At 47.8% G+C, this 19,215-nt stretch overlaps 1 protein-coding gene across 1 annotated transcript; it reads right to left on the bottom strand.

The window, feature by feature from the left end:
- Positions 1-62: 62 nt before the first annotated feature.
- ttc28 (tetratricopeptide repeat domain 28) lies at positions 63-19,136 on the bottom strand. Its single transcript, XM_086134273.1, has 32 exons — positions 18,402-19,136; positions 16,804-17,153; positions 13,918-14,065; positions 13,570-13,842; positions 13,122-13,252; positions 12,686-12,907; positions 12,316-12,504; positions 11,834-11,930; positions 11,284-11,480; positions 11,065-11,218; positions 10,816-10,987; positions 10,317-10,485; positions 10,077-10,237; positions 9,484-9,972; positions 9,203-9,395; positions 8,729-9,062; positions 8,438-8,547; positions 8,225-8,354; positions 7,851-8,078; positions 7,624-7,771; positions 7,239-7,379; positions 6,850-6,985; positions 6,065-6,741; positions 5,710-5,957; positions 5,124-5,248; positions 4,942-5,019; positions 4,690-4,843; positions 4,212-4,288; positions 3,620-3,749; positions 3,439-3,546; positions 2,148-2,667; positions 63-2,023 (listed from the first exon to the last, which is right to left on the bottom strand). The coding sequence occupies exons 2-32, from the start codon at positions 17,062-17,064 to the stop codon at positions 769-771; spliced, it is 7,455 nt and encodes a 2,484-aa protein (XP_085990399.1). The 5' UTR covers positions 17,065-17,153; positions 18,402-19,136; the 3' UTR covers positions 63-768.
- Positions 19,137-19,215: the final 79 nt, after the last annotated feature.

The following is a 19,215-nucleotide window of genomic DNA, read 5'->3' on the forward strand; positions in this document are numbered from 1 at the left end:
GATTGGCTGAGCCAATCGATAAATCATTACCGTGAAACCGAACGATCAATCATTAGCCGAGGCATGGTGAACCGCGAATATGCGGGGCTTCCCTTTATTGTAAAAATCTGTGTAAAAACGAACAATTACAAGACAATGACGACATCATTTACTAAAAAATATGGAAAATAATTTCAATTCAATATTTTTATTATACTGTATATGTATGTATTAAAGACATGTAAATGAAAACATATGTGATGTTATTATGTTGAACATAAATAAAAGCAGAATACAATAATTTGCACATCTTCAACCTATATTTCATTGAATGCACTACAAAGTTAAGATATTTAATGTTCAAAGTGATCAACTTTTTTGTTTTGATCAAATAATTAGCTTTGAATTTTATGGTTGCAACACGTTCCCAAAAAAGGTGGGGAAAGGGTCATGTTTACCACTGTCTGACATCAACTTTTCTTTTCACAACATTCAACAAACGTTTGAAGTGTATTCAAGGGATTGATCATGATTTGCAAGTTATTATATTATGTTTTGATTTATTTTTAACAAAAAGTCCCAACTTCATTGAAAGACGGGTTGTATCAGCACCGAATCATCTGAACTCAAGTCCAATCCTCAATAGTTTTCTTTCTGTCCGCTTCCCTCACATCAACATTTGTTACCTAGCAACCAACGCTGTCTCATCACATTTCACTGACTTCTACCGTAACCCTCTCAGAACATCAGGTTCACTCAATCTCCAAGGCAACCTGGAAGGTGCCAATGTCAACATTTAGAGGAATGGAAAAAATGCCCTGCTAGAAATTTGTAGCCAGCAGGAAATTTGGTGCGCTTAGAAGGTTTGGAGGCAGGCGGCGATTTGGTGTCCACACTGTGGAGACGGTCCAGACTCTCACTGGGCTCATGTCGCGGAGAAAGGTCCAGCAAACCCAGAACGTCCTTCTGCACTGTACTCATTTTCTTTACTGGAAGGAGGCTGGCAGGGGCCACGCCTTCATGTTGGCGAGCTGCCTCGAAGGTTTTGGAGCGAGAAACGGTTGAGGGGTGTAGTGTCAGGGAGGGTTTTAGGTGTGCTTCACTGCTCAGTGGTTTTTGATGGGACTTGCTCCCAGGTAAAGATTTTAGGTGGGACTTAATCTCAAGTGGCAGTTTGAGGTGGGACTCTCGACCAGGTGGTTTGAAATCTGTATTTCTGCCAGATGGTTTTATGTGGGATTTACTGTCAGGTGAACGTTTGAAGTGGGAATCGATATCAGGTGAGGTTTTGCTGTGAGAATCTCTGCCAGCAGGTTTAAGGTGGGACTCCCTGTAAAGTGACGTTTTGAGATTGGACTCAATGCCAGGTGAAGTTTGGTGGTGGGAAAAAGCCTTGAGGTGGGAGTCGCTGCCAGCTGGTTTGACGTGGGATTCGTTGGCAGGTGACGGTTTGAGACGGGATTCAATTGCAGATGAGGTTTTAAGGTGGGACCCTTTGCCTGGTTGTTTGATGTAGGAATCTCTCCCAGTTGACGGTCTGAGAAAAGACCCGCCTTGAGGCAAAGGTTTGAAGTTGCACTCTCTGTCAGGTAGTTTCAGGTGAAACTCACTGCTCGTTGAACGTTTGTTGAGATCTTTGGGAGATGAGGGCGGAATGAGCTTCTGCAGGGAAGAGGAGCGGCATGGTGGTCTGGGAGAGAGAGGACTGAGGGGCACAGCACTGAGACTCGTTCTACTTGGTGGTCTGCTGAAGGCGCTGGTCTCAGACGGCTGAAAAGCACGTGCCCCCCTGCTCAGAATCGGGGTGGTGGGCGTCGAGAGACAGCGCCGCCCCGGGACCCTCTGCAGGCTCTCCACAGCTCGCATGTGGCCCTGGGTCTCCTCCAGGATCTTGCGAGCCAGCTCCTGGGGGTCCAGCTGTCCCGCCGGTATGCTCCGCTCCTCCTGGGACTTGATGGTGCTGTCGGTCGCCGTACTTGAGCGGTCTGACTCGAAGTTGCTAATCTTCCCTTTGCCGGGCGTCATGCTCCTCTGAGGAGATGAACTGCGAAAAGGAATATTTGGATCGCAATCAGTGAGTTTTGGAACCAAAGTCAATTATCTCCCAAGTAAATTCAGACAACCGTTGCCTTAGTACAAAGTGTGTCGTGGCGAAGTCAAAAACTCACATTTTCTGTTTGTAATGTGGCTTAGCAGGAACTTTTGGTGGTGGCGCTTTGTTGAGAGATGCTGCCGGGGAAGTGGTGGCAGACCCTCGTCCAGTGGCCCCCCTGGTGTGGGAGTGTCCTGCAGATGGTGCGTCACGGTGTTCTGGCTTCAGAGGCTCGCTGCTAATGATGGCGTAGCCCTGGTAGTCCTCATCGCCCGCCTCCCCTTTACCCTGATTGGTCACTCGCCTGGAGCGGCCTGGCGTCATCATCACCTCCTGCGGTTGCGTGCACCGGCTGTCGACATCACTTCCTGCGGGCTCGGGCCGTGACAAGAAGCTGAAGGAGGAGGTGAGCGAGCTGAGGCTATATACGGAGATGGCGTCGCTGGACAATGCATCCGGGCAGATCGCGGGCGGGACGGAAGGACGGGGCGGCGAGGCGGGAAAAGACGGGTGCTGAGGGGCCAACGGGGAGGACGAGAGAGACTCCAGAGAGGAGGAGCTGTACATGCTCACACGCTTGGGAAGATCCGTGGAGTCTGAAACGGGACCGGGAAGAAGCGTGTCACACATGACCAATCCTACACGATTGGTCACCAGTTAATCTGGATTGGTCGCCAGTCAATTTAGCGCGTCGGTCAGTCGATTTAGGTTTGTTCCCAGTCAATATGGACCAGTTGATTGTTATCCTGGATCGGTCTCCAGTCATCCTACTTAACTCATTCACTCCCAAAGACGTTTTTAAACGTCTTTTCAGACTTGGTCCAGAATTGGCTGGTACGGAATGAGTTTTAATCTGGATAGTTTGCATCTAAATCTCTTTGGTTGCCAGTCGCATTGGATTGGTCACCAACCTCAATTGTCACATGGTCTCGTTTAGGGTACCTGCCGGTAAGCACAGAAGCACTTGTGGTTAAAGCCAAACTGCTGCAGGGTTTTTACTTTTTGGATTTGCCGCTTCAGTCACTTTAACATCATTTCCTAAGAGAATAAACTGGTCTCCTGTCAACCTGCATTGACTGTAGTCAACTTTGATTGGTCCCCAGTCAAACTGGACTGGCCAGTCTGGATTGGTTTCTTGTTCCACTGGATTGGTCAGCAATCAACCGTGCATTGGGTGGCTAAAACTGGAAAGTTTTTATGTTAATCTGGCTTGCTCACCTATTAACCTGTCAATCAATTTAAATTGGCCGGCAGTCAATCGCTATTGCTTGACAAGCTGGTTTATTCGCCCGTTTATACCCATTCCATGTGGATACCTTTCACACAGAATAGAAGCGAAGTGGAAACACACAATGAGGTGTTCTCACCAAAGAGCGCCAGGAGTGACCGGAAAGCAAAATTGATGACACGCCTGCTGGCCTGCTTCCCCGTCTTCAACAGAACGTCCTCCTGACCCACCTCGCATAGGTCGAACCCTGGCAGGCAAACATTAGGATCTGTTGTGATACTCTCTCGGGCTTTCATTTGCTTCCTTTGTGCTTTTTCTACCGAGCGCGGCGAGGAACTCGTGGCAGCCCGGAAGCCTCCATGCCTGCACGCTGAGGGACATTGAGATGGCAGCCGATGATTGGTCACGCTCGCCGTCAGATGACTGCAGCTGCAGAAGCACCTGATGGAGCTGCGGAAGGATACACGAGAAAAGTCACTGAGAAGGATACCGTACAACCTCATTTCAACGTACAGTCATACCTTGGTTTTCGACCATAATCCGTTCCAGAAGGCTGTTCGAAAACCGATTTGTTCCAAAACCGAAACCACGCTCTTTTAAAAAAAAAAATCTTTATTAAAGACGTCTGCTCACAATAGAACGCTACACGAGGAAGCGTCACTTCCTCGTCTACCCGAGGAAGCGTCACTTTCTCGTGTAAGGAAAGTGGGAGGAGTCAAGTGGCACATTCATGTGCGCTCAGTTTGCTCGAGAACCGATTTTCGGTCGTAATCTGAGGCATAAAAAACTCGTAATTTTTGGTCGAAAACCGATTTGGTCGAGAACAGAGACGTTCGAAAACCGAGGTTTGACTGTACCTCGTCGACTGCAAAGTCGTTTCAAAGCAAATGTGAGTGATGTGGCGTCGGTTACCTTGTGTATGAGTTGCTCTCCTGCCTCAGGTGCCGACACCAATTTGCAAAGAGCCCGAAGAGCAGCAGCACTCAGACCTCAATACACAATGGTCAATGGTAAATGAGCTGTTACTTATAGAGCCGATAATTGAGAAACGACATTTCCCGGCATGCCTCACAACCCCACCAGGTGTGGCCACTTGATTAAAACAGGCAAGGCAGAGCCAAAAAAAAGGGAGGAAATAAAGGAATAGAGGCATCTATTTGGACTCCGAATTCTCTGCTCAAGGTTAACATCATCGTTTCTAATGTCAAAAAGTGTTTGCGGCCCCCAGTGTTGTCTTTTCCGTGGAAACCGGGTCAAAATGGCTCTTTGAGTATAAAAGGTTGCCGATCCCTGCCCTAAATAAGCCCTTATTTAAAACTACACTTTCAAATCCTAACCCAGGTACAAATGCTGAATATGAAACCTTAACTGTGCTTTGAAAGCTCAGTACCGAGTAGGGCTTGCATGGTGAGACTGCACCGTTGCAGCCGTTCTCCAGGGTCCGACGTGGGGAAGAAGACGGCGGCGGGGAGGCCGGATTTGCCTACGTCCAAACGGAAACCCAACGCCGACAACAGGGAGCGCCACCCGGGTACGCCGCCGACCTTTTAACACGTACACAGCAGACAACTGAAGGGTAGCATAGATGTGCACATAATGTGGGAAATACATACTTGCCCCCCCCCAAAAAAAAGCCACACACCTTATTGTCCACACTTTGCTGCGATGTATACATGGGATTCGTGTGTCCAGTGTGAATCCGCTGCAAGGCCTTCTCCACCTGCACACAACACGAGACGTATCAGATTATTTTTGTCTGATCAGATCATCGCAAAAGAAGCATCGCGTATCGATCACGTCACGCCACGTGTCTTGACTTCTGACCAGGTGCAGAAGAACCCTCAGGGCGTCCCTGGCCCGGTTGGCATGCCGGAGGACCTCTGCCAAGGCCTGTCGCAGCGCAGACTCGGGACCGTTGACCTTAACATCGCTACCGATCAGAAGGTAACCTGTGCGACAACACATAGTGCTTGTTTTGATTTCAAAACACGACATTGTCAAAGAGGGCAAACCGCAAAGGGTTTACAAACAGGTTTGCAGTTTCAAGTTAGGGTTTCAAAGTGAGGTAAAAACACAAGGTTGGGGTTTCAAGCCGGGGTCAGAGTTTGCAAAGAAGGATTAAGGTTTCAAAGCAAGGCTTCAAGGCAGGTTTTGGGTTTCAAAGTAGGATTAGGGTTTCAAGTTAGAGTTTCAAATTACGGTGTCAAGACTGGGTAAGGATTTGCATTCCATATTGAATGTAAAGTGAGAGTTAGCTTTTCAAAGTAAGGATTTAAACACAGGTTTCAAGTCCCCAGTCAGGTTTCAAATGAAAACATGAAGCCAGGGTTAGTGTTTCGAGTCATTGTTTCAAAAATTGCTGTTCGGGTTTCGACGTCAAGTTTCAAGGAAAGGTTTTGAATGCGGTCACCTGCCCAGTTGGAGGGGTGTGCAAAGTCCTCGCTGTTGTGTAGCGCCCTCATGGCGCCATTGAGTGCAGCGCTAGAGGGGGCGCCGTTGAGCAGGGCCGAGTAGAAGGTCTGCATGAAGAGTTTGGCGGCAGGCGGCGGCGTGGGCCACAGGGACACGCACACGCATCGGACGCCCGCCGACAGGAATGCTCCGGTCAGGCCCAACAAGCCGTCACATGTCAGCCACACGCCACACTCCGGGTACAACCTGGGAGATGGGCGGCAGTCTTTGAAACCATAACGCTGTCTTGAAAGCCTTATATCATTTAGATACCGTTAACGTTAAGAACCTTCGCGGAAACCTTAACCACCGACCTGAGGACCACCAGCTTGACACTCAGGTTGAGTTCCAAGATGTCCGCCGCCGTGAGGAGGAAGTCTTGAAGCGGCGGACCGCTGCAGGCGCTTTCAATGCTGTCAACGTCCTTGCAGCTCCTCTTTCCTCCGACACAGCGGTACGCACTTGATGGCAGCGTCCGCCGGCCCCCCTCCTCCTCCTCTTCCTCCTCTTCTTCCTGCCCGGCGGTTCGTTCCCGGCTGGGGGCGAGCACCAGGGCGGCGAGTTTCCAGGAGACATGAGTGGCGAAATGAACGCACTGTGCCCGCGAGAGGGCAGCGACGACGCTCTCTTTTGTGGCGTTGACGCCGGTGAGCAGGCGACACCTAAGCTGCTCCCCCAGACACAGAGCCTCATCCTGGGCCGAAGGCAGCGGCCCCCACATCCAGCGCCGCATCATGCTGGGCGGCAGGTGCGGCGCCCCCACCACGGTGGCCGCGTCGCAGCAGGGTGAGGCGACACCGGGGTTAGAATGCTTTTCGGAAACTCGGAGGCTTGCTAATGAGGGCACGCAAAGCAGACTGAACATCTCATAGAGGAACTCGTTTGACGAGCTGCCTTTGAGCAAGGCGAAGGGCACCAGGTACAAGTCACCTTCCAGGACCAGAACTAGTTGCCGGTGTCGGCCCGTTGGACCACCTCCATGCAGCAGGGCCTGAAATAAAAAACACAAATGAATTGACTTTTCTCAAACCAGAATCGGGACTTGAAACTCCTACCGCTGCTAAATGGACAGACCACCTTTCTCGTCGTGCGTACGTACCGTTTCCATCGGCCCAATGAGCAAGTCATAGAGAGCACGTAGAGGAGAAGGTTTGATACCCGACCAGCGGGAAGGAGAAGACGAGCCGTCCTTCGCTAAAGAAATGCTGCTGATGCTACGTACACTGCGGCAGCTTCTGTCCACCAAAATGAAGCAGAAAACCTCTTTCACAGTCCGCAGCTAAGCAAAATTATTTCTAGTTCATCGTCTTGTGTTAAGGTACTTATACAGAATGGTCAATGGTCATCTTGGACGTGTGAAGTACAGACCGTTGTAGTAAAACAGCTAATCCCTTCCGCAAGCAATTTCTCCAGCATGCCGAGTCTGTATCGGTTGTGCTCGCTTGCTACATTAGCATGCTAAACTAGCTGCTTAAAGGGAAGAGTCACCCGTTGAAGATGTTGTTCCTGGACACCATGCGCAGGTAGCCGCTGGGGTCGTCATCGGAGTTCATTTTGTCATTGCGCTCGTCAAAAAGTCGCTTCGGAACATCTCCGGTTTCGCTCTCGGTTTCACTGCCCGCGTTAAGCCTACAAGGGAATATTGCTTCAATAAGTCTAAATATGACTTCATTAGATTAGGCTTCTTAAGGTCTGGTTGGGAATACATGCTTCTTACAACTCCAGCACAAGCAGAACCTCCAGAACCACTGAATAGACAATACCGGTCATTTGATAGAGAATCCTGTTACTAATTTAGGCAATCGTTCCCACGGCTTAAACACAATAGTCCTCAAAGTACGTCGTAACGCAGTAAAGTCGTGTCGTGTTTTACCTGCCGAGGTTTCCATCAATTCCCAGAACCTCTCTGGCGTTGCTGATGTACTGCTCCAGCGAGAGCGGACTCGCATCCTGCAAGCTCAAGCTCTCTTGGAACTCCAGCGCGTCAGCTCCGAGACAGGTCTGGTTGAACTTGACGATGCCTGTGCCATCACCATGACAATAGTGGAGAGATGTTTAAAAAGGGAAGCGGATAACGTTAAGTGTTGTATATTTTACTACCTGAGCCGGGAGCCAGCAGCCAGCTGTACAGGAAGTCTCCCACCACGGAGAAATACAGCACCATGGCCTTCTGGGAGTTGACCGTCTCCAGGATGTGCTCCACCGTAACCGGGGCATACTGGTCTGAGCCTGCTGACTGCTTGTGTACTTTTTGACGTTCCACCAGTAGGTCAGTGAAGGCCCGCGTTCGGCCTCGCTCCGCTATGGCCAGCGCCTCCTCATGGCGGCCTGTGGAAGAACAGGAAACAAATGTTTGTAAATCGACAGTGATGGATGATCGGTGCCAAAACGACTTTGGCTGCTGACCTAAATTTACAAACTAAATTCTAATATTCGTTACATGAAATGCTATTAATGCTGAGTTAATATCCTACCCAGGCTAACGAGGACCCTCTGGAGAGCCTGGTACGAGTCCGTCTGCAGGTCAAATAGGGAGAGCTTGTAGTCCGGGTTGTGCTGCATCTCGCGGCGAATGGTCTCAAAGAGAACTGATGCTCTGTAGAGCTGAAACACGCAGAACAATGAGTTCTCACCATTTCAAATCTATATTTTGTTACACAAACAATTACGCGGTCTAGGCTTCAGACCTGGTATTGGGCCTCCTCCAGGTTTTCAGCAGCCCACAGAGACAAGCCAAGGCGGTGGCGTATCTTAGCCTCGTCTTCTCTCCGAGCCAACTGCTCAGCCAGGCGAAGACCTGAAAGCAATTCAAGGTTGTGTTGGCAATCTTTCAATCGTTCCCGACTGACTATATATGAATTTTGATATAATGGGCGGTTTAGTTGAGGGAACACATGATTCCAAGCACAGCCCAAAATGAGTTCAGAAAAGCGATGAGAGAGGTGCTGATGTCTTGACGTGGTCGTTAAATTCCTCACCTTCCTGCAGGTACATCACGGCCTGCGTGTAGTTGCCCAGTGCGTGGTGTATCCTCCCCAGACTGCCGTACGCTACCGTTTTGGCCACCAAGTTGTTGGTCTGCGCCGCCATGCTAAGGTGCTGCTCCTGGAAAACCAGAGCCCTCTCGTAGTTGCCCAGAGCCTCATAGGTCGCTCCCAGGTTTCCGTAGGCTCGCGTTTGCTTCTTCACGCAACCCGTCTGCTCCGCCATGTCGAGAGCTCTTTGGTGCCATTGCTGTGCCGTCTCGTAGTCAGCCATCAGCTGGTAAACTCCGCCAACCACGTCGCTGGCCTCTGCTTCCAGGGATTTGTCCTGATGAGAAAAGCGGGTTTGATGTCACTTTCGGAGCCAGGATTTGATTTACGCATCAGCTTCAGATACTGTGGCACTAAATAGTGAACTTTAGGACATCGAGCCACCATCTATTCGAAAAAAGATGGACCACCGCTCACCCCGGCTGAGCGAGCAATGCCGAGTTGGTGCTCCAAGCAAGACAAGGCCTGCTCATAGTTTCCCAGGTGGCTGTGCAGGGCACCCAGCTCTCCGTACGCCTGTGCCTTCCCGCCTTCTGGTCCACCAAGCTCATGAGCCACCACCAGCCTCTTCTCCAAGCACACCACAGCTTGTTGCAGATTGCCCATCGACCTGCGATTGAAAGGACACATAATCGTTAAAACAGAAGTGTTCTACCACTTTGCAGCCCTACTCCCCCCCAAAATGCCGTTTGAATTACCTGTGAGCATTGCCAAGTCCTCTGTAGGCTTTCTCCTGGTCCTGAACTTGTTTGAGACTCTGAGCCACCGGCAGGGCCTTGTCATAGTACCGAATGGCCTCCTCAAAGTCTCCCAAAGCGTTGTAACAGTCTGCTAGGTTCCCGTAAGCCTTCCCCCGATCCACGATGCCCTCCTTGGAATTCAATTGTTGCAACATGGCCAGCTGCTGCTCCAAGAAACCAATGGCCTCCTCAAAGTGACCCATGTTCATCTTGGTGATGCCCATGTTCCCGTGGACTTGAGACTCCAGGTGGGCGTCGTTGAGCTGTTGCGCCAGGTCCAGCTGAGCCTCGTAGCACTGCAGGGTTGTGTCGTAGTCTCCCAGAGCCATGTGTATGGCAGCCAGACAACCCAAAGCGTGGCACTCCCCACGATGGTTGCCCAGATCTTTGCGCAGGGTAAGCTCTTGGCTGTGGAAGGACAAGGACGTGTCCAGCTGGCCAAGCAACCTGACAAAGGTACAGAATTGGAAGTTATACAGTATGGTAGGAAGTGATTATCAAGGTAGCCAGGGAAAAGGAAGGAAGCTGGACGTCTTCACTGAACTTCTTACCTGTGGACTGATCCTAGCCCTGAGTAGGCATCTGCCTCCATCTTATGATCACTGAGCTCATGAGCTAAAGATAACTGCTGCTGGTAGAAGCTGGAGGCTCCCTGAAGATCTTCCCGACAAACGCTGACATCTCCGAGATTACCCAAAGCCCTGAAGATTGCCTAGAAACACAACATCAGGGACAGTCCGTTAGGTGCACTTCAAAATATTTTTTGTGAAGACTCCAACACGGACGCTTACCTGTGTATTGTCCAAAGCTTGTGCAATCTGAAGCAGATATTTCTGACATTCTTCTGCTCTGCCAAACTCCCCCAAGGCTTTGTGGGCCAGGCCCAGGTTACAGTAGGCTTTGGCCTGGGCCAACTTATCCTGCCGGTCCTTGGCCAAGGCCAGATCCTGCTTGTAGTATCTAGGAAGTAGAGGAAAGAAGGCTAGGTGGTGTATGGATCTAATGTACATTTTTATATGACAATTCACCATGACGTCACATGTTCTTCCGGGTCCGAGCGCTGCAGTCCACTCAGCTTTTGACTCTAACTAAACTTGCCATACTGAGGAAACCATATCTGATAACATATCACGTTTCTTGCCACGGTTTCAATTTCAGATACCAACAATATATTTGACTCTCCAGAAGATGGCTGGATCTCTTCAGGTCAGTAGTAGTTACTCAAATTTTGCCACTCTGAAGTATCCCACTGTCCATCGTAGAAATATTCAGAATAAGCCAAGTTCTCACCTGGCAGCGTCTTGGTACTGCCCCAAGCAAAAGTGGGCATAGGCCAAGTTGTGGCAAACTTTCCCCTCGCCCTCCAGATCATGAAGGCCGGGAGCCAGAAGCAAGTATTGCTGGTAGTGGGGCAACGCCTGCTTGTAGTCACCTCTGCAGCAGTGGAAGTTGCCCAGGTTTGCTGGAAAATAGAGAACAAAATGGAAATAGAACCAGAAAGTGTCATTTCACGTTCTTTGACGCTCATATCTGGCTTGCCTAAAGCTCTCGCTTCACTTTGAACGTCACCGAGCTCCCGTGAAATGCTCAGGTGGTGCAAGTAGTGTTTGAGGGCCCGGTCCGGTGCACCCAGTGCCTGGTAGGCCACCGCCAGATTGCCATGCGTGGATGCCTGGGATGCTCTGTCATTCACCTAGAACACATGGAGTCGGTTACTGCTCCTCGCCACGGGGAGCGACTCTTTCCAAGGAGCTTCACCTCCAGGGAGATGTTCAGTTCCTGGCGGTGGAACCCCACAGCTTGCTCGTAGAGGCCCAGGGCATGGTAGGCGTTGCCCATGTTGCCGTAGGCCCTTCCCTGTGCGGCGTAGTCACCCAGCTCCTGGGCGCAGGTCAAGTGAGCCTTGTGGAGCTTCAATGCAACCTTGTAGTCACCTCGCATCTGCTGGACGATGCCTGAGGTGGAGGAAACGCTGAGCTTGAGTAATTTAATTTAATGTATTTTTTAGCGATCTGTCCTATTTGTTTTGTTTTTGTGCATTGGATTTACTTGTCTTTTTGAAAGCATTTTTGGTTGTTCAAATGTAAATGGGTAAGACTGTAATTCGTAAGTTTTAGTGATGTTGATTGTCTCTTCGGGATCACAGTGACTGCAGAAACTGAAACCTCCATAAATAAAAGATGAGTGCTGATTGGCTGGGGCAGTAGTCATGTGACACAGAACAACCAGTGTGCAACATGATCTCTGTTTCACCATTTGAAGTCGTCACATCCAAAACTCACCCAAGACTGAGCAAAGAATCACGTACCCAGGTTGGAAGAGGCTCGGCCTTTAGCCCCGGAGTCCTGCAGCTCCTCTGCAATTTCCAGTTGATGTTGATGATACCGCAGCGCGCCCTCCAGGTCCTGAGCACCACATATACAACTTTATTCTCGAATGGTTATTATGATTATTCCGGTAGTATTATGATTTTATTCTTGTAGTATGTACCGTATACTGTATACCTTTTTTTAATAACAAACTATAGTCTTGCAAGATTACAAGTTTTGTCGGAAATAAATAGTGTGTTGTGATACTTGTAATCTGATTTTAATGTCTTGGAAAAAAAATAAGATTTATTTCCCTCATAACAAAAATAAAGACTATTTGTGTGACACAATGACTTTTTGGGAGAAAATAAAATATGATTTCAATGACCAGGAAGAGGTTACCTCAATTCAACTTTTGCGGATTACCATGACCTGATTCGAACCTACATGAATGCAGTATTCAAACTGTTGACAGAACAACCTGCATGCATCGGGCGGCATGTCCTAAGCCAGCGAAGGCCCTCATCTCCACGGTACGGTCTCCAAGCTCCTGAGCCAGCTTCAGAACTCGACTATGGTATGACACGGCTTTGTCGTAGTCCCGCTGAGAGTGGTAGGCACTGCCCAGGTTGCTGTATGCCCGAGCCTCCTCGCGTTGGTTCTCTAAAGTCTGACGAAAGAGATAGGTGAGATTCCGATACGTGGACATCTCATAGCTGCAATTATGCCATGTCGATATGGAGGCGTGGAGTTAACTTTGTACACTTTGTAGGGTGTCACTTTCTAAAATTCAGTCCTTGCATTTGTTTTCGTGGCAGATCACAGAAGATAATTGTTGGAATGAGTCGCACCTTGGCGATGTCCAAGTGTTGCTGATGGCACCGCAGGGCGCTGGTGACATCCCCCATGGCGGTGTATATGGCGCCCATGTCGCCCAACTGGCGGGCTTCAGACAGCTGGCAGCCATTTTGTCTGGCCAGTGCAACGCACTGCTTGTGGCTTGCTAGCGCATTGGGGTAGTCGCCAATGGCCGTGTACACGTGACCCAAACCGCTAAGGGCATCGGCCGCTGCCTGCGGTTGGTACACCGGCCACAATTTGCAATTAGCATGCGAGTTATTAGTTTCTTTTTAAGTGAATGGTAAAAAAAGAAACTACTTAATACTGACTAAAGTAGCAGCAATCAAATCAAGTGAATTAGCGGCTAAATTAGCAGCATGCTAATAGGCTAACATTCACAATGGTACTACATGGCGGCCATGTTAATGCTAAAGCGTGTTCACAAACCTCTTTGTGTTTAAGCTTCATGGCCAGAATCACTTGTTGCCTGTGATTGGCCAACGCCTCTCGGTAACTGCCTTTGGAGAAGAGGGCGGAGCCAAGGTTGCCGTGGGCACGGCATTCACCCGTTTGGTCACCTGCGGACAAAATGAGCAGGCGTCAGTTAACATTCTCCATCTTGTCGTGGCTAACACACACTTAGCGTGCAGGCCACATCCAGGTCTTGGACCTGACACCGATTATAACCTCACACTGTCATGACACTGAGTAGGACCTGACTCAGAAAATGACCTGATGCTGCCAATGACCTGACTCTGACCATGACTTGATGCTGATGCCGACTTTGACCTGATGTTGACTAAGAACTGATGCAAACTACAACTTAACGCATACCTGACACTAATTACAGGCCTGATGCTGACGAGGTTTGACTGTACCAAGCTTTGACATTCACCTAAGGTCCGGGCCACATCCAGGTCCTGCTTCATGAAGTCCAAGCTCTTCTCCGTGTAGCCCAACGACCAGTATGCCGCACTGAGTGCCGAGAAGATGGAGCCACGCATCTTTAGTGAGCATGTGCCAATCTGCAATGCCGCTTCTAACGCCTCCGCAGCAGCGGCGTAGAAGCCGTGTGCCAGCAACTCCTGTCCGACCAGCGATACCACCATAAAGGGGCTGCGCTCCAGCTTCATGGCCCGCAGCTGGCGGTAGGTAGGCTCCAGAGAATCTGGAGGTGGGGGAAGCATTAACAAAGTCGCGGTCAATTCGGGTTGTTGAGTGGTCAAATCGGGGATGAACTTACCTCTGAGTGGCGACTTCATGGCAGCTTCCACCATGCCCGACATAAGCTGCAGACTCTTCGGGTCCTGCGCCACACCCGAGGCGAAGGCCGCCAGGGCGTCTTCATGACGCCCGAGATGCTGCAGCGCCACTGCCTGGCGGAAGTAAGCCTGCAAATGATTAAAATAAAATGAGCATGTACGTACATGTCAAATTCTGGTCGGATAGCAATGAAGCCAAAATGGTGAGTAATGACATCACACAACAGCTGGTGTGCCACCTGACACCAGCTGTTACAATGACTGTGACCTGATACCGACTATTATGTGATGCCGCCTATTACCTGATGACAACTACGATCTGATGCCGATTACGATCTGAGGTCCGCGTCACGCTAACTACCACCTGATGGCGACTATGATACCACTATGACACTGACTGCGATGTGACATGAACTGCGACTGTGACTCGAGGTAGACTATGACCTGACCCAATGACAACACTGACTACGACCTGATACAGACTATGCTCTGACACCAACCTGACGCTAATCTCACTCTGACGCAGACTAAGACTCAACGTTAATTATGACTAGATGCCAAAAACCCCGTCTTCTGGGTTTGGTCACGTGACTTCTTCAATGTGAGCCCAAGGCCAATTTGATGTCAATTTCAGTGAACAGCAGAGGGCAGTACAGAACAAAATTGCAGCACCCTGACAATGACACAAATTAATCTGCTAAATGATTCTTGCAATATGAGTTGGAATATCGTGTGTAGGCTAGCGGAGTTCCTCGTGTTCCTGTTAAATGTTTTCTTTTTAGGAAAGTCTGTCCAATGACAATAGTTTTTCGTCAGAGGTCAACTCACTCACCTTCCTGCGGGGCTGCCACTTCATCATGTTCGCCCAACAAACGTCACAACAACAAACTTAGCGTCACATGTTCATCTCTCCACCGCATCACCTGCTTGGTCACTCAAAGTCTGCGAGCGCTTGATCAAAACTGACTCTGAAACCTGATAGGCTGCGTGGATACTCTGACCCCTCCCCCATCCTCTCTCTTATACACACACAGACATACACACACACACAAGGTTAGGGGTCATGTTACAGAACTGTCACACCAGGGGGCACCAGAGGTCAAGTCAATGTCATGTGACGCTATCGCAACCCGCCACAAGTGAGCTCTGATTGGCTGACCGGATGATGCTGTCACAAGGGGGCGTCCTGATCTGCAGGAAATCATCAAATTAAAGTGTAAAGAGATCAAAAGACTGTCACCCAGTTTCTTAAGAAAACGAATGGATGAATGAGCTTGAGTGGTATTTGAAATTGTTTGTGTGGTTCCCCTCGCATGAGTCCAAGATGATCCTCGTGAGCCAGACTGAGGTCGAGCTGCCTGGACAGGCCTGAAGGCGACCCAGGCAAACTTTCTAATCTCATGCCAGCCGACGTCCTACATCGGGCTGCCATTGTGGTGCCAGTCCAGAGATAATGACAGGGCAGGCTAGGAGTCGGGGCAGGCCACACCACTCTGTTCCCATGACGAGCTGTGTATGCATTTGTGTGTGAGTGTAAGCAAAGTCGGTGGGAAGAAGTGAAGGGGAAAGAAACTTTTTGTTGATTTATTCTACTTCTGTTCTGACCTCCACTTCGGCTAATCAAAAGGCAGGGCTTCATGCACATACACTTATACATGCACACACACACACACACACACACACACACACACACAAGGGAACACACAGCTTCTGTTATTGTCTTTAAGAACCAAGGCCAAGCGCCAGAGCAGAAGAAAAAAAAAACATACACTTCCGTCCATTCTCTGTCACAGAGGAAGGAAGTCAAGTTTCTCACACACACGAACACAAACGCCCACACTCGCCATTTTGTACACCCTGTGATGTGACTTTTGTGTGTTCCGCACTTTGCTTGTTATTTGATTTCATTATTGTGATATATTCACCAGCACAATAACATGAAAAGCGTGATTGGACAGCGTACGGATATCAATATCTGGTGATTTTAACATGAATACTTGACGTGTCAGTGACAACTGGCAACATCCTAAAGACGCTAAATATGAATGAAATAATCCTTAATAGTGAACAATTTTGCAAGAAATAGTGAAGCAGTTTCAATTTTGGGAACTGTTGCTCAATGAGGCCTTTAATACGCCATCTTGAATTGAGCTATGATATTGTACGGCAGTACAAGATGGTACCATGTATCGCAATATTATATTTTGCACCATAATATTGATATTTTGTGGCTACCTAGCGATTGATACCTTGCTACAGAGGCTAATTAGCGTAGCAACAGATGACAGAGCGGCAGCTAGCTTGGGTCAATTGTGTGCTGTTTACGACTTTGTCGGTGCTAATGCTAATGCTATATCAAATACAGTCATGTTTTATTGCCATGTAAGTGGCATCCCACCAAAAAGGTTTTGAGTAAGGATTCCTAAGGTGTTGAAGATGATGGCAAAGCACTACTTTTGTCTAAATGAAACTCTTCAACTCACTTTAACATGTTGCTGTGGTAAAGTTCTACTTTTGTCGAAGTGAAACTCCCAAACTCACTTCGACATTGCTCCTTGGCACCAAGATGGTGACAAAGTTCTATATTTTTCCAAGTTCCTCAATTCACTTTCACAAAGTTCCATGGCAACCAGTTGCCACAACCAGGTTTGTAAAGCACTGCTTTTGTCTAAATAAACTTCTCAATTCACTTCAACAAAGTTCTATGGTACCAATATGGCACAATATGACAGCAAAGTGCTACTTGTGTCCGAATGAAATGCCTCAATGTGCTTCAATTTGGTAAATGTCACAGAGGATTGGGTTTAAATGGCTCCCATGGTGTCTGTTTGACATCACAGCAGCGGTAAGGACTTGGGAGTTTGTACCTGTGTCCACTTGGGATTGATGTCTCGGGCCTTGTTGGCATCGTGTAGGGACTGATGGTAGCGGCCCAAGCTGAGGTGGGCCGCCGAGCGGGTGCTGTACACCACGCAGTTGAGGGGGTCCGCGGCCAGTGCCTCCGTGCAAAGACCCACAGCCAGGGCAAAGTCCCCCCGCTGGCAGGCCTGCTCACAGCCAAGGACGCCATCCAACATGTCGATTTTGCTCACACCAGAGTCATGTGGTAGTCCCGCCCGTTTGTTCATGCTGACTGAGGATGATGATGATGATGATGATGATGATGAAGAGGGAAGGCTGGTGGCCGCAAGGAGGAGCAAGAACCCAGCAAATACAACTGAGGAGGAACAACATGTCATGTTTTAAGATTCTTGTGAACAAGACTGTCAAGAACTCAGCGCATCACCCAAGTGAACTGGAGGACATTCTACTACGAATGTTCACATTTGAAAAAGGAATGAACTATATTATTACAAATTTATTGAATATGCTGATATACTGTCTCAATCTTTTAACAACTTTATCAAAAATTCCGCCACTGAGTCATTACTCAAAAGTAAAACAAATCATTTTCTACTTGAAATGCGCATGCACGTGAAAGTTATGCTACATTTGCTTATTCTGTGATACTTCACAGGCCTATGCTGCTTTCCTTCAAATCGTTTGCCAGTCTTTTTTTTATTTCAGTTGCAGGCATCAAAATACAATTTGGACTAAAATGTAGGTCTGACTTGTTTGGGCCTGTTAATGTATATTTAAATTATTTGTGTTTTGTGTATTTTAAAGTGAACTGTTTAAGAGTATAATTGAATTGAATACAACTTTATTGTCAAATGTGCTGTATTATATGCAGCACAGATGAAATTTCTTCAATGTCGTTTTAGAATGCACTTTGTAATAATTTTCATGATTTTCTGTCCTTGAGGAGGATAAAAAAAGGTACCTGTAACTAATTAATTAGCGAATGAATAAATAAATAAATAAAAGACCAAAAAACAAACAAACAAAAAAAAGTGTAAAACAATATTAACAATGAAAAAGAACAAATATGATCATATGCCAATAACACATAACCAGATGTTCATTAAATATAAAGAAAACATAATTTGGGAAATACAAAAAAATAAATAAATCGGAAATGATTTTAAAATTTAAATTACAAAAAAAAACCCATCTGCAATGAAAAACTTGCTCTTTGTAAGTGCTGATTGTTTGGAATTGATCTGGTAAGACATCGATTTTTAACCTCATCTAAGCCGATTTAGCATTTTTTGTCACCCTTTCTTATTTGCTATGCAAATGTGGTGAGTCACGTGCAGGTTTAAAATTTCTACAACAACAACAAATAGTTTACTGGATTGTGACGTCACAAATCCAGCTTGGGTATACTGTACTGTACATACACAGCAGGACAGGAAATAATCACCAACGTGAAACAAAAGACAGAAAAAAAATACAGAAAATCTCAGTTTTAATAAAATACAGCGAATGAAATAATCTCGAATTTGCGCACGTTGTCTCGATTACTTTTTGTACCAATCAAAACATTTTGACTTTAGAAGAAGTCGCGCGTGCACGTCCCCACCTTGTGCTCCCGGTAAATTCGGCAAGTTTCCATCAACCCGCCCTCACGCGGAGCCCCCGAGACCGAGAACAGCCGCCCGAGGTCGTGGTCGAGGTCCGAATCCGCCCCGAGTAAAGTCCAAAAGGAACCAGAACGCCATGTTTGCCGGAGTTCACCTCCTCCTTCACTTCGTGTGTGTTGGTCCCTGTGTGTGTGAGACTTTCTTGCGATGACGTCATTTAAGTGCGTGGTGAGGTGGACGCAGTCTTTGCATTCTACCTCATGTCCAGCAGGTGGTGACGTCACTCCGAAGAAGTTTAGAAGTTTTTCGACCAACCACGCGCAATTTATGGCTCCTCGGAAATATTATAAACATAATCAGATACTCTATATTATGACTGTATATTTGTTATTGGATTAAATTATGAAGAACGCAAATTAGTTCAGTCAGAGATAACCTTACTATCTCAGTCATTCAATAAATAATTACCACAGTAAGTCACTAATTTGCAAACAATTTAGCGAATTTGCTAAATTAAGACTTCAAACCAAAATGGCTGACATCCAGTTAAATTTTCTTCTTTCTATTTTGGCACCAGTGGATGGAACAGGTGTCAAGCGCATGACTGAGTAAATTTGACCAAAAAAGGCTGCTTCAAATGCAAATGGTTCACCTCTTGTTCAATTTGGGTATGGGTTCTTGGGACTTTTTCATCTGTCCTGTTATGAGTCATGTCCACTCAATTTCATGTAAATCACTGAAACTGGTGATATCCAGTGGCCGCTACTGATTACATTGGCTGGCGTGGTTCACCTGTAATTTGTCGATGACAGA

This window comes from Hippocampus guttulatus, chromosome 17 (assembly GCF_054856545.1).
Source record: "Hippocampus guttulatus isolate MCC_2025c chromosome 17, RoL_Hgut_1.0, whole genome shotgun sequence".
Lineage (NCBI taxonomy): Eukaryota > Metazoa > Chordata > Actinopteri > Syngnathiformes > Syngnathidae > Hippocampus > Hippocampus guttulatus.